At 37.4% G+C, this 13,108-nt stretch overlaps 1 protein-coding gene across 8 annotated transcripts in view; it reads right to left on the bottom strand.

Annotated features, from left to right (window-relative positions):
• YAP1 (Yes1 associated transcriptional regulator) overlaps window positions 1-13,108 on the bottom strand; it is a 96,784-nt gene that overhangs the window by 24,434 nt on the left and 59,242 nt on the right. For 4 of the 8 annotated variants that reach the window (XM_052812600.1, XM_052812602.1, XM_052812601.1 and 1 more), the window contains exon 4: window positions 12,311-12,424. The exons of the other annotated variants lie outside the window; for them this stretch is intronic. In XM_052812600.1, the coding sequence (XP_052668560.1) occupies window positions 12,311-12,424 (114 nt within the window). The remainder of the gene's footprint in view (window positions 1-12,310; window positions 12,425-13,108) is intronic. 8 annotated transcript variants of the gene reach the window in all.

The raw sequence follows: 13,108 nt of genomic DNA, 5'->3' as shown, positions 1-13,108 counted from the left end.
TTCCTGGAACACTAACACTTCTAACTATCATAAGAAAGGAGAATTATTTCATAAAGAATCTGTATTATCTTTTCTCTGAAAAGCCCTTCAGTCTCCACTGTCTTTTCAGTGTTCAACTTAAGGTACAGTAGTGTTTTTCTTCTGTTCCAAGAAAGCCTAAATTTATATATCTCACAATAGCAGTAAAAATGGCTGTTGCTTCACAGCCTTCCTCCCTTTTCCCCTTGCCACAGCTCGTCTTTCCATTGAGAGGTAACATATGAAGAAGAAATGCCATATGCTCACTGCAATGAGAACAGAAAAGAAAAAAAAAAAAGTAAAAAACAGTTACAGACTCAACTCTCTAGTCTATCTACCCTTTCAACTATTCCATAGGCCCAGCACAGAGTCAATAGTCTAATGGACAGGTGGGTCACATTTTCATGAGACAAGTCAAAATAAAATGAAGTGTCAAATAGCTTGAAGTAATTTGAAATAATCTTTTATGCAGTTACTTGTGAGAGTGCTTCATACATGTGATCACAAATAAAGTGAAACTTCCTGTAAAGGTAAGTGAACAGGTGAAGTAGGAATAGAAACTGAATCCCAGTACCAAGTAGAAACAACAGAGTGAATACAAAGGGCTAGAGGTTCAACTCCAAACTCCAAGTCCCATCCTGACCCAGCAGGGGAAAAAAAAAATAGTGGGAAGATGACACTGCTGTGCATTAAAGCTTAAAATCAAGCAGTTGATCTTACGAGGCATCCAGCACCACTTCACCATCAAAACTAAACTTCAGGAAGAAGGTGACCAGGAGGAGCCAATCAACCAGCTTTGCAACATGAGCTGTGGTCCCTAGGCCAGCAAGAGGAAGAGACAGGACAGCTTGTTCCTCTGCTGAACAGACACAGAAGGTTCATATGCCCCAAGACACCAGAAACCGTTAAGCAAAAGTTTCAACAGCACCAACAGATGTCCTGCAAGGATGTGAGCAGTGAACTGTAATTACAAGCTCCAGGACCTCCACTGGGCAATCTCTGCTGAAGACTGACAGCAATTAGACTAACTACAGTTACCAAATTAGGGCAAAGTTGAAGCTAGAGAGAGCAATGCAAAAAGAAAGGCAGCCCACCTAGCAGCTCTAGACAAGCTAGACATGGCACTGCTGGAGTGGGGAATATACCTCCTCCTTTGTCTCTTTTTACCCAGAATCCTATCAAGTCTGGAACCAGGACCATGCCTTTTGCTTTTTATATCTTACCCTTTTCACCTTAAAAGCAGACAATGAAGGGGTTAGTAGGGGACAACAGAAAACAACAGCCTTCTCTTGCTGTTAGCTAATTCTGCAACTCAAGCAGAAGTCTGTGCTACCCTTCAGAAGTTCCAGGATTCAAACCCTGTTATTAAACAAAACGGAAGGTCGATTACAGTGGAAAGTAAAGAGGGACAAAGGTTAGAAAATTACAATCACCTACCTGAAAGAAGCACATCTGAGTTAAAAGCAAGCTACCTAGCTTGTAAAAATTAAGTACCCAAAGCTGAAGAATGTCAATTTTCTCTTGGTTAAAAAGGCTGCCTTTATGGTCTAGTCTCCCAATTATTTAATCATGGTTTTGGAGTCCGTGCCTCATGCAGTTCACAGCCAAGTCATGTTACAGGTAACCTCATAAAAGTTTAACAGTTTCTAACCTTAGTTAAGCACTTTAGTGCAATATCACTAACATCCCTTCAACATGTTAAGAATTTGGTTTTCCTGCATGTACCATACAAGTATTACCTCCCTAGGTCTCTTTTCCACTAATATGCAGCTTTGGAAATAATTTCCTTCTCATGCCAAATTCTTCATATTTTATATACCTGTATCTTTCTGACAGCTGCTTGTATTACTCCTGTTCTCTCTGATCGCAGTTTGCTTCATTCTTCCCATCTACTGATTTTGCAATTAAAACTGTAAGAAACAAATCATGTTTATCTGATGTTTTTCATTTTATTCCCTCATCCTAGATCCCTGAAATGCCTTCTGACATTCATTTTGAAAGTAATGTTTCCAAGTAAAAGTGTATCTAAAACAGGAATATCATAAGATATTGATACTTCAGTGTATACTTAATATTCATCAGTAAATATTGTGGGAAAATTTAACTCTATGATTTGGCAACTCTTCAGAAACCAAACCTAAAAATCTGGTTTCTCAATTCTTATTCAGGTGTCCATTAAAAGGATTTTTCTGAGCATTTTATTATTTCAAGAATGGAAGTGCGAAACACTTCAAATTGACAAGATTTTCAACTGTCCGCAGAACAGACCATGGAGATGTTTTTCATGTAAGGGAACTATTTTTAACTGTGAAATTGAACTAAAAGTTTGGACTTTAAAAGAAAATAATGTTAACTGAATTTTACTGACTTAACAACATACCCAAGTGAAGAACCAATGGAAAAAAACAACATTAATAACACTGAATGATTTTCAGCCATCTTGGCTGATTACACAAGTGTGCTATCTTCAAGGGGAAACAAAAAAAGAATGTATTTTTCTATAATTTGCAACACAATATTTAATGAAAAGAGGGAAAACACATCTTGTTTCAAGTGACAGGAAAAAACAGAGGATTTTAAAGTTTTTTTTGTGGTTTTTTTTTTGTTTGGTTGGTTTGGTTTTTAGTTGTTTTGTGTTTTTTTTTTTTTTTAATTCTCAATTCTCCATTTTTTACTGAGGACATGATTGCAGAAATCTGCACTCTAAAGAATATGCTTATCAGTGCAATCTCAGATGAGCACACTTTATTTTTTCCATACCTCCTGGGTTTGTGATGATGCTGACACGCACAGCTCTTTTTAAGTACTTTGAATTCAAAGGCAAAGAGCTTCGTTTATCTATTAGAGTCAGGGCTTTACAGTTTTCTAATGCATCCTGTTCCTTACCTTCCATGGCTATGGAAAGCATTTAAATAAGGGGCTCTGCACCCACACAGCAGAGGCTGCAAAGACCTCACAGGCAGAGAAGGAACAAACAAGTCTTTGTTTCTAGAAGAGGGGGATTTGAGGGAGGAGGAGGGGCAGATAAGTTAAAAAACACGGGCAACTTAAGACAATAAAAAAGATCTTGCCGTCCTCTAATATGGCTTAGATTCACAATCTGCAGAATACAGTAAATTGTAATAGCTGCAATATGCTTTTGAGAACAGAGAATTAGTGGTCTTCAAATGTTAAACATTAAATGCTCTACTGTCCAAACTCAACAGCAAAATGCCTGTTCTGTACTGTAGGAGATAATACTTGACGGCTACTGAAAAAAGTTTAGACTGCTGTCTACATCCTTAACGAAAAGAAAAAGAGAAAAATAAAACAAAACAAAAACAAACCAAGAGAGAGAAACGATTACCAGTCATTGGTGCTAGAGAGAAAAGGCCAGCAGATTGTTAACAACTCAAACATAAAAGGCTAATTCTCTCCCCAGATCCTATGCCAATTTAAATCACACGTCCCAGGGCACGGACAGTTTTCAGTGACACAGTACCTTTCCCCTATGGAGAATTATGTGCAAAGATTGCTGTAGAGCACCCTTAATCATTAAAAGGCACAGCTGAATGTTTTATGTTTTTTTTCTTTTGTATTTATCATTTCACCCTTCAAAACTAAAACAAAATTTAATCTTCAAATTTAAAGACGTTATTTGTTTGAACAAACAACAACAAAAAAGCTCAGGATCTGAGCATACTATAACTTACTGCTCTTAAGAGTAAGAATCAATGTTTTTGTTAAGGGAACTGAAAAAAGAGTACTTGTCCCCTTCAGCTTCATTTGGAAACCAGACAGTTTTTGTGCATCATTTTTGGCTATGGCCAGGTTTTTGAATGGTGCTAGTTTGCAGCACTACAACAAAGGCAAAAATCCTCTTTGATTAAGTTGAAAAGACCTGTGAAGAAAAAAAAAATTACCAGCAGGATTTGAAAGAATGAGTCTCGGAAGTAATAAAAACTTGTTCCAAGTGGCTTTTTTAGAGAGACTTGGTACAACAATTTGTTTAATCAGGATACAAGTCATGTTTTCTGGATTGCATTCTTTATAATGCATTCTTGTATTACTTTAAGGAAATCCCAGTTGCAGTTTCATAATGCTGCTGTTACAAAACAACCTAAAAATTAGCACAATAAAATATTCCATTGTTTTCAGACTCCAGTTAATCTGAGAATCCTGGAGCTTGGAATAAGGGGGAAACCTGAAACAGACTATTCTCTGGGCTCATCTTGCTGTCTTAAGTGTACAAACAAATCTTAGTGTCTTAGTCAGGTAAAAAGCAATATTCACACACTCCTGAGCTGGACTCTTCGTTAAAACAAGATATATCCAATAAAAATATTCTCTATTACAGAAGCATGTCCAAACTACAGATTGATTACTCTGCATTTATCCATTACTTGTATTCAAATGAAATTAGTATTTTTTTTTGTTCTTCTATCACTATGGCACCTACTGATTAAAACAATATAAATTAATTTAAAGAGTTCTTAGTTTTCTTTGATAAAGCTGCCATTGTTTTTAAAAATCCTTCTGTATCCTAAAATGCAGAGGTCCAACAGCTGGATTGATTGACCACCACTAAGACTCTATAGCATCCACAGACAGACTCTTAACACACTGGAAACTAAATTGGAGCAAAATGCTGTTGCAGTTGTTCATGTATCTAACTTTTTTCCCCATAGAAGTCAACAGCAGTATTTATAAAGCACTTTAACTCAATGTATGCCAGTTTCAGAAGAACTGAAATATTCTGGCCAGCCACAAAAGCAAATATAAATGAGATTCAGCAGTAACGTAAATAGCTATAAGAAACTTCTGCTCAGTGAATGCATATAAAACAAAACATTTTCCATTCTTTAAAAAGAAATAAGTTTCAACTTTGGAAGTCTAAATAATTTCTTAAATATTTGACTTTATTTTAAAATCTTCATACAGAATGCAACTGACAGTGTAAGTATTAGGACAGGAGGACTATGTAGGGCACACTGCATAGGACAGATTACAAGAAGAAACCTCAACTAATGTCATTAAGTTGAAACTGTATGTATGAAACACTGAAGACTACAGGAAGTGCAGGACTCAGCTCATCAAGGCCCCACGTCCGTCCACTGAATATCTGGCAAAATATATTTAATCAAAGCTAGTGTGTGCTTTAGACCAAAGTTTAATCAGCAAAGAGTCCACATTAAGGTATTAGCTGCAAACAGAGTTTCACTGCTTAATCACCACATAGTACTTCCTGGGTTAATTAGGCCAAAAGACAAGCTTCTGTATAACTAATTATAAAACAATGTCGTCCCCTTTTTTTTTTTTTTATTTTAAATGCAAGTTTCCTTCAATTTATTGGAGGGTAAGAAACCTTGTGTATATGTAGGTGCACATCTGCATCTTTTTTTTAATCTCTGTCATAAACCCATCAGAAATGATTAAACATGAATTACAAAATGCAGTAAAAACTACTGTAATTAAAAAAATAAAAATCAACAGTATACTGTTAAGAAATGGAGAAAAAATGTTTTCTGTATATAAGGAACTGAAATCATGTTTCGACAGATTGAATTTAAGGAGGAAAAAAGCTGACGCTTCTTTGAATTTTAGATTATATATGATTAGATATACGGTATATAATTATTGTGTGTGTGTATACATATATTTAGATTACAGATAATGAATGATGTGTTCAAAACGATGCACCTTCAGTTTTTAACATAGTATGCTCATTAACAGAGACGTGCAAACTGCGGTGTTGGAAGGATATGGTGGAAAAAATGACCCTATTAGGAGTGCAGTTTTCTTTCACTGTCACAGCTGTTCTAGCACAACACTGGAAGTACGCATTATTTTTACTGGCATAAAGACACCATTACCAACAAACCTCCTTTCTCAAACAGGATTAAATTATTCTGAAAACAAAACAAACCCCAAACAGGTACAAACTTACATAAACCTACTGCTCTGACAAATCCTTAATAAAAGTGGGGGTTTTTTCCCTTTTTATTAGTATACAAGTATTCTACATAAAGGAGATAACTGCATCCTTACACAATACTTGTGGAGACATTTAAAGATTTCTTCAGGTCTAAATACATGCTGCTTTTGAACAAAACAAGATTTCACTTTCTGTTATGATGATGAACAACTAAGAAGCATTTATTGTCCCTACTGTAAGAGCAGCATCCCCTATTACAAAGGGATGCTTACCAGTGAAATTTCATCTGCCTCTGCAGATTCGCAACGAGCTCACTTTGACACAAGTCACTGGTTCACTGAAAACTGATGCTGCTCCATCTGTACACATTCTCTGACACACATACCAAAATACAGAAGTCTTTTCCCCATCCTAAGTGACCTCCTGAAATTGTTCTGAAAAAACAGAGATAGGGAAGTGAAAAATCTAATACCAATAGACCTTTCACATGAGTCAAATCCACTTTGTTTTAGAGAGCATGTAAAGAGATTATGCCATTGCATTCGCAGATCAAAACCAACTGTGGCTCATGCTCTGCTTTTGTGCACAAATGGAAGGCAGATCTTGAACTTAAAAAAATCTGAAATGCCACTGTGACCAGACATAAGGTCTGGGCTTTTTTTTTGACCACACGAAGGCCAAAAAAAAAGTTTTCCAGTCTAGGGTTCTAGTTCTATCTTGTCCACAAATTTGCCTCTGGCAAGGCTCCTAAAAACTCATGTGAAGAAACACATATTAAACAAAGTGCCAGAGAGGTAAGGTATAAGGAAGCAACACTATGGAATACTTTCTTTTAATTTCTAATACTTAAAAATTAGCAGATGCTCTGAAGCTTAAGCTTTTAAGTACATTTTAAGTCTGTTGTGCAGTTGGTTTTGGTTGTTTTGGTTTTTTTAAATTGAAATGATAAATACATGTTTCAATGAAATCTACAGGTGCATTTTACTTCAGTATTTCTGAACAAGCCCTTTTCATTGTTTCAAAGGTATAATGTTCTTACATTACAAAAGAAGGAAGCAGAAAACTCTGGTGTGCATTCTCTATACTCCTACTGTTATCACAGAATCATAGAATGGTTTCGCTTGGAAGGGACCTTAAAGATCATCTAGTTCCAACCCCCCTGCCATGGGCAGGGACATCTTTCACTAGACCAGGCTGCTCAGAGCCCCATCCAACCTGGACTTGAACACTTCCAGGGATGGGGCATCCACAACTTCTCTGGGCAACCTGTTCCAGTGTCTCACCACTGTCATCATAAAAAATTTTTTCCTTATGTCCAATCTAAATCTACCCTCTTTCAGTTTAAAATCATTGCTGCTTGTCTTGTCACTACAGGCCTTGGTAAAAAATGTCTTTCCGTCTGTTTTATAAGCACCCTTTATATATTGAAAGGCTGCAATAAGGTTTTCTTGGAGCCTTCTCTTCTCCAGGCTGAACAACCCCAACTCTCTCAGCCTGTCCTCACAGGAGAGCTGTTCCAGCCCTCTGATTATCTTCGTGGCCCTCCTCTGGACTCGCTCCAACAGGTCCATGTCCTTCTTATGTTGGGGGCCCCAGAGCTGAATGTAGTACTCCAAGGTGGGGTCTCACCAGCGCGGAGTAGAGGGGCAGAATCACCTCCCTCGACCTGCTGGTCACACTTCTTTTCATGCAGCCCAGGATATGGTTGGCTTTCTGGGCTACAAGTGCATGTTGCCAGGTCATGTTGATCTTTTAATCAAACAACACCGCCAAGTCCTTCTCCTCAGGGCTGCCCTCAATCCACTCATCACCCAGTCTGTATTTGTGCTTGAGATTGCCCTGACCCATGTGCAGGACCTTGCACTTGGCCTTGTTGAACTTCATGAGGTTTGCTTTTATCATCACTTTTATTCCTTTTCCTACTTGCGTAGCTCCAGCAGCTACTGTACACAGAGCCCCTGTGGCACCTTCCATAATGATATTAAACACTGTCTTGCCTTGCCTTCCCCCTCATCCAAAATTCATACAGAACTTCAAAAAACATTAACATAATCTCTAAGTGGGAGTGATAAAAAAAAGTTGTGGCAATGATTTAAATGTGAGGTCACATCTTTTGCTTCATACCCTGTATGGCAGCTCCAACACTTGAAAGAACAGAAGGAAAAAGACTGGGTGTCTGTAACACTGGTATGATCTCTAGTAACAAACCTATAAAACTAAAGTCTGGAATAAAATAACAAGAAAACTGAAACAGTATCTTGCTTTATTCCAATTCCTGCAGACAGACATGTCTGACTACGCTAATGGAGTATTATTGTTTAAACACAAGACTTACATTAACCCAATACAGACACAGAAATCAACTGCCAGTTTCTGGTATTTTCCCACTTTGAGTTCACCATCACATCTTAGAATTTAACAAATTAAGTATCCTCAAAGGGCAAATTATTTTAAGTTGCATTTCAAAACCAAGTCCTATCATCTGCAAACTTAAATAACAGTTAAAATCCCTTTAATGGTATTCGATACAAAAGCCAGTTCTTGGAAACTTGTAGCAATAAAGTTGAATGATTCCAAACTTCAACTGGTTCTAGGAAATTTAATTTTATAGAAAAAGCAGATGTTCTTCTACTTCACCAACTCCAGCCACTCGGAATGCACAGCTGACCTGTTTCCTACTCAGACATTCTTTGACTATCAAGAAAACATACTAACTTATCTGGAAGGCTTAAGAAAAACAGTAGGATCTGTGAAGAATGACCAATGGACAATAGCAGAAGCTAGTAAAAGACAAAACAGTCCAAAACACAAGGTCAACCTGACAGTCCAACCACCTCAAAGAAATAACCTTCTAAAAAGAGTAATTTGAAGCCGCTTCTACAAGGCCCGCAAAGGCACTGAGAAGGTAGGACAGCATGTTTCTACCAGATGCTCCACTAGACAAGAATCCTGCTGACACAGGCCTAAGAACCACCCCCCATCCCCATTCCTTTGATCCCATGTCATCTTTTATGATTGCCTGTGCTTGGCATGAGAAGATCCTCCTTTCACACTTGGTTCTTTCCGATATTTTTGAAGTTTGTGAATTCTCCTAATGCAAAACTGTTCTAAAGTCAAATATGTAGACTTGGAGGATCAACATCTGAGCCACAACAAGACTTCACTGCTGTTTAAGTGGTGTAGCTGAAGACCTCAAGCCCACTTCAAAGATGTTAGATCTGAGTCTTGGAACAAAGTTCTTCTCTTCAACTCGGGTTTGGAGCACTCAGGTTTTAGACTCGGCCTACTCCACAGCCAGGTATTCTGACGGGGACTCTTATCTGATACATTAGTCTTAAAAGCCTGCTCCAGGAAAGAATCCATATTAACTGCATCCTTTAATTTTCTGTTTAAAAGCATGAATGCAATACCCAAGTTCCCCTTACCAACTAAGTCAGTAGGTATGTCTGCCTAAAACAATTTCTTCAAACTGATCCTCCTTCCTTCTCCCTTTTCTAGCCACATTAATGGAAAATTCCCAGCACTACTTAAATAAATAAAGAGATATATGCACACCTACTAGAGAAAATAAAGATGAATGCAAAGCTTCTATCTGATGAGGAATATACAGAGATATAAGGGCTGTCTCCCTGGAAGCTAGGCATTCAGAAGCAATAAGGGCAAAGACTCTTCAAACCTTCTGTTTCTGAATACTGGAACAGAAGACTATGTTTGCACATACCATTCAATTGCTTTATTGTTTTCAGTGGTTCTTCAGATTGGTGAAAGTGGCAGTATCAAGGAAGAAATTAATTTCTCCTTCATCTTCAATCAACATTTGTATCACTGTAATAATCAAAAGCTTCAACATTACAAAGATGAATTCACCTAGGATTGCTTCTGAAAGCATTAGCAGTCAAAAAATAGTGAAAACCAAGCCCTTATATTAAAACAGCGATAGAAAAGAATATGGTGATCCTCAGGGGGAAAAAAACCAACAGGATTTTCAACCTATATTAAGCACAGGAAGGTAAACGTCTGAGTCATTCACATGCTATTTAGGGTCACAGCACATACTTGTTGAGGATCTCCACATGATAAATAAATGCAAGGCTCAGTAAGTTAGCTCTGTCAAACAGATTTTTTTTCTTCTTTACTGGAGCGACTTAAGGAGGTCACAAGTGAGAAAGCAACAGGAACAAGATTTTGTATTTTCTTGGCTCAAATGATAAAAACATAAACCATAATACAATGCGTACAACTTAAGATTTCAAGGAAAACTCCTTCAAGCTCAACAGCAGCTAGCAGCTTGTCTCTATTTGCCGTCACTCTAGATCAGAAGAGCCCACATGCTTTTTTTTTCCCTTTCCTGCCCCTTTCAGTTACACTTGAGCTCTTTGACTGAAAAGGTCTGGAACAGATTAAAAGTCCGACCACAAAATAAAGAGCCTTGGCATGTACTCAAGCCTGTCTGGGATACACATATGCAGTGGGCCCAAAAAGGGAAGCTATGCAGCAAGAAACCCTTATGCAGTCTTTTGGACATTTCTAACTTCTTTCAGTTTAACTGCGCAGCCTTAACATTTGATGGAGTTTCAATATGCACAAGACGAGTAGCTTTTGCCCTTACAGTTAGACCATAGCATTTACAGGAGTACAAAATAGTTCTGAGAAACAAGATTCATCTCACTCACAACCTCTGTCAATTAAAGGCTTTTCCACACTCCTTTTTAATTCCAGCTCATCATTGGAAACTATAGTGTGATACAAAGAAAAGAAAAATACATACCCTGCAAGATTACTTAAGTAAATATAATTGACCTGCCTCTTTTAACAGCAAAAGGCAACACTGATTTTCAAAATAACCACTTCCTTTTCAGACTTATTCACATATTAAGTAATTGTGAAGTTGCAAATTACCCATACACTCCTCATGCAACACACAAACAGGTCTGGAACTCTGGCTGGTGTTAAAGCCAGCATGGACATTTGCCAAAGCTGACAACCTTCAATATATGCCCCACCTTTGGGCTCAAGTTGCACAGTGGTTCAACCTGTCTACAAACTGGTGAGCAGTTTATAAACAAAAGTGTGACAATCTGGTGTTCTCCGTAAGACCAAACGGATGTCTAAAGTAAGCACTCAAGCCTACAAAACAAAAATGCTGAAATTTCTAACAGCCATTTCAGAAAAACAAAACAGAACAGTGACTGTTGAGTTTTGTAGCTCTGTGTTTATACGGCATTCATGGAGTTAATGCCTCTCCCAAAAGGGGCCCACAGTTGTTGTTAGGTCAACCCCTGTAAAGCTTCAAAGGCTTTGTATCCCCTTAGCCTGACCTACTCAGTGATCTGCACACTGTTTTCATTTAGTTGCACCGAGTCCAAAACTAAAGCCTGAAAACCACAATGATCTCTTCTTTTTTTTACCCCTACTGTTTTTTCCATGGCTCTGGAAAAATAACTAAAATCCGAAGAAGTTGAAAATAGTAAGTTATTGGGAAAACAAATCAAGGGCAAATTAATACAGCTAATAAAGCTTACACACACAGGTCATGGCTTTATACAAAGCCTAAAGTTGTAATACCACCTTAAATACATCAGAACAATCACTTAGACAATCTGAGAAACTAGTTTAGCATCTCTTAATAATATACGCTATTGCTATTCATAGTCATCAGTGCCAATATTTTATTGAAATGTTTGCAGCTCTGCTCTTCATATAGATCAAGAACATTACAAAAAATGAGTTATCAGTTCTATTTTGTTGAATTTTTACATCTAGACCTTGTGCTCCCTAATTTAAGTTACTATTTCTATTTCCAATATTACATACTCTTTACCCCACAAAAAGATTATTAAAGTAGAAAAAACAAAACTAATCATTTCTCTCCATATTGTTTAAACCAGAAAGTTTTGTCATGATCATCACTGTGACAAGCTGGAATTATAAGCTGGTATACGTTTCAAGTGTATTTAAACAGCATAAATTATTATTTGACAATGCCTTCTTTAAGATAGCGCAAAGGAACGTAAGTATTTGTTTGGGAATTAAAAGATTCTTCTGTGGTAATTTTTGCAATTTTAAAGGGAAGAGTGAGCTTGGCTGAAACTGTCTGTAGGTAAGTAATTTCTGAATGCCACCAACTTTGGGAACTGTATGGATCATATGGCAAAATACCAACCCCTACCATTAGAAACTCTGGTGACATACACTCCTAAAGGATATATGCTAATCCTTTTTATCTTTTTTTAAAAATAATTATGTCAATAAGGTCTCTATAATTCAAATTGAAATATATTTTAATCCTACTATAAAAAGTTTTCAAAATATGCCTGCAAAATTAAAGCTGAGTGAACTGAAGCGAATCAAAAATTCTGAAGCGAGATGAACTTTTACCAAAGCGTGGGTCAAGCCTTGGGTCTAGCCAAGATGTGGTCTTGTTCTTATGGTTTATGTAGTAAATTTCTCCATCCTGGGTCATAGCTTGTTCCCATCCATCGGGGAGTGGGCCTGCAATATAGAAGGAAGGAGTTGATGGCGGGCTCTTGTTTGCTCCAGCTGAAATTGATCTAAAAAAAATTCCAACATTTTACATATATAACAGTACATGAAACAGAAGAGTTTCAAGCTCATGTCTAACATTTCTGGGATAAGGGCAAGGAAGTGGTGGGTGGGAAATCAAAGAACAGAAAACACTTCTATCATTTTGATTTAGGATTTGGAGTTTAATTTTATAATTTGTTTGCATCCTTACATATGCTTTTGACACTCCCTTTTGCTATAGCATTATAGTACAAAACCAGCAATAAGTCAAGCCTGCCAGAATGAAACCAGCATGAGCACCAGGAAAAAGAACAAGCATAGAGGTATTCTACCTCTCATGGGAAAGTTCATCTAGTGATTAAGGACCAGCAGCAGCAACAAGGTAACACTGATGAGATCCTGAAATATTCCTCTTTCACAAACAATTTTAAAAAGTGACAAAACTAATTTTCCCTTTACCTCATACCATAACTTTCTGTGAAAGCATTAAAGGCTTAAGCAAGCAAAACCACAAATCTGAAGAACAGGAGGCAAACAGGCAATGAGAAAGCAAAGGTAAGAAAACACCAGGAGCAGACATAGAGACACAGTGCTACAAACAACAGTGCTACGCCTCTATGAGCAGGAAGGCAGAGGCAGGGAAACCTACAT

Source organism: Harpia harpyja, chromosome 17 (genome assembly GCF_026419915.1).
Source record: "Harpia harpyja isolate bHarHar1 chromosome 17, bHarHar1 primary haplotype, whole genome shotgun sequence".
Taxonomy (NCBI): Eukaryota; Metazoa; Chordata; class Aves; order Accipitriformes; family Accipitridae; genus Harpia; species Harpia harpyja.
The sequence above is the reverse complement of the archived record's forward strand: the minus strand, read 5'-3'. Positions and strand labels throughout refer to the sequence as shown.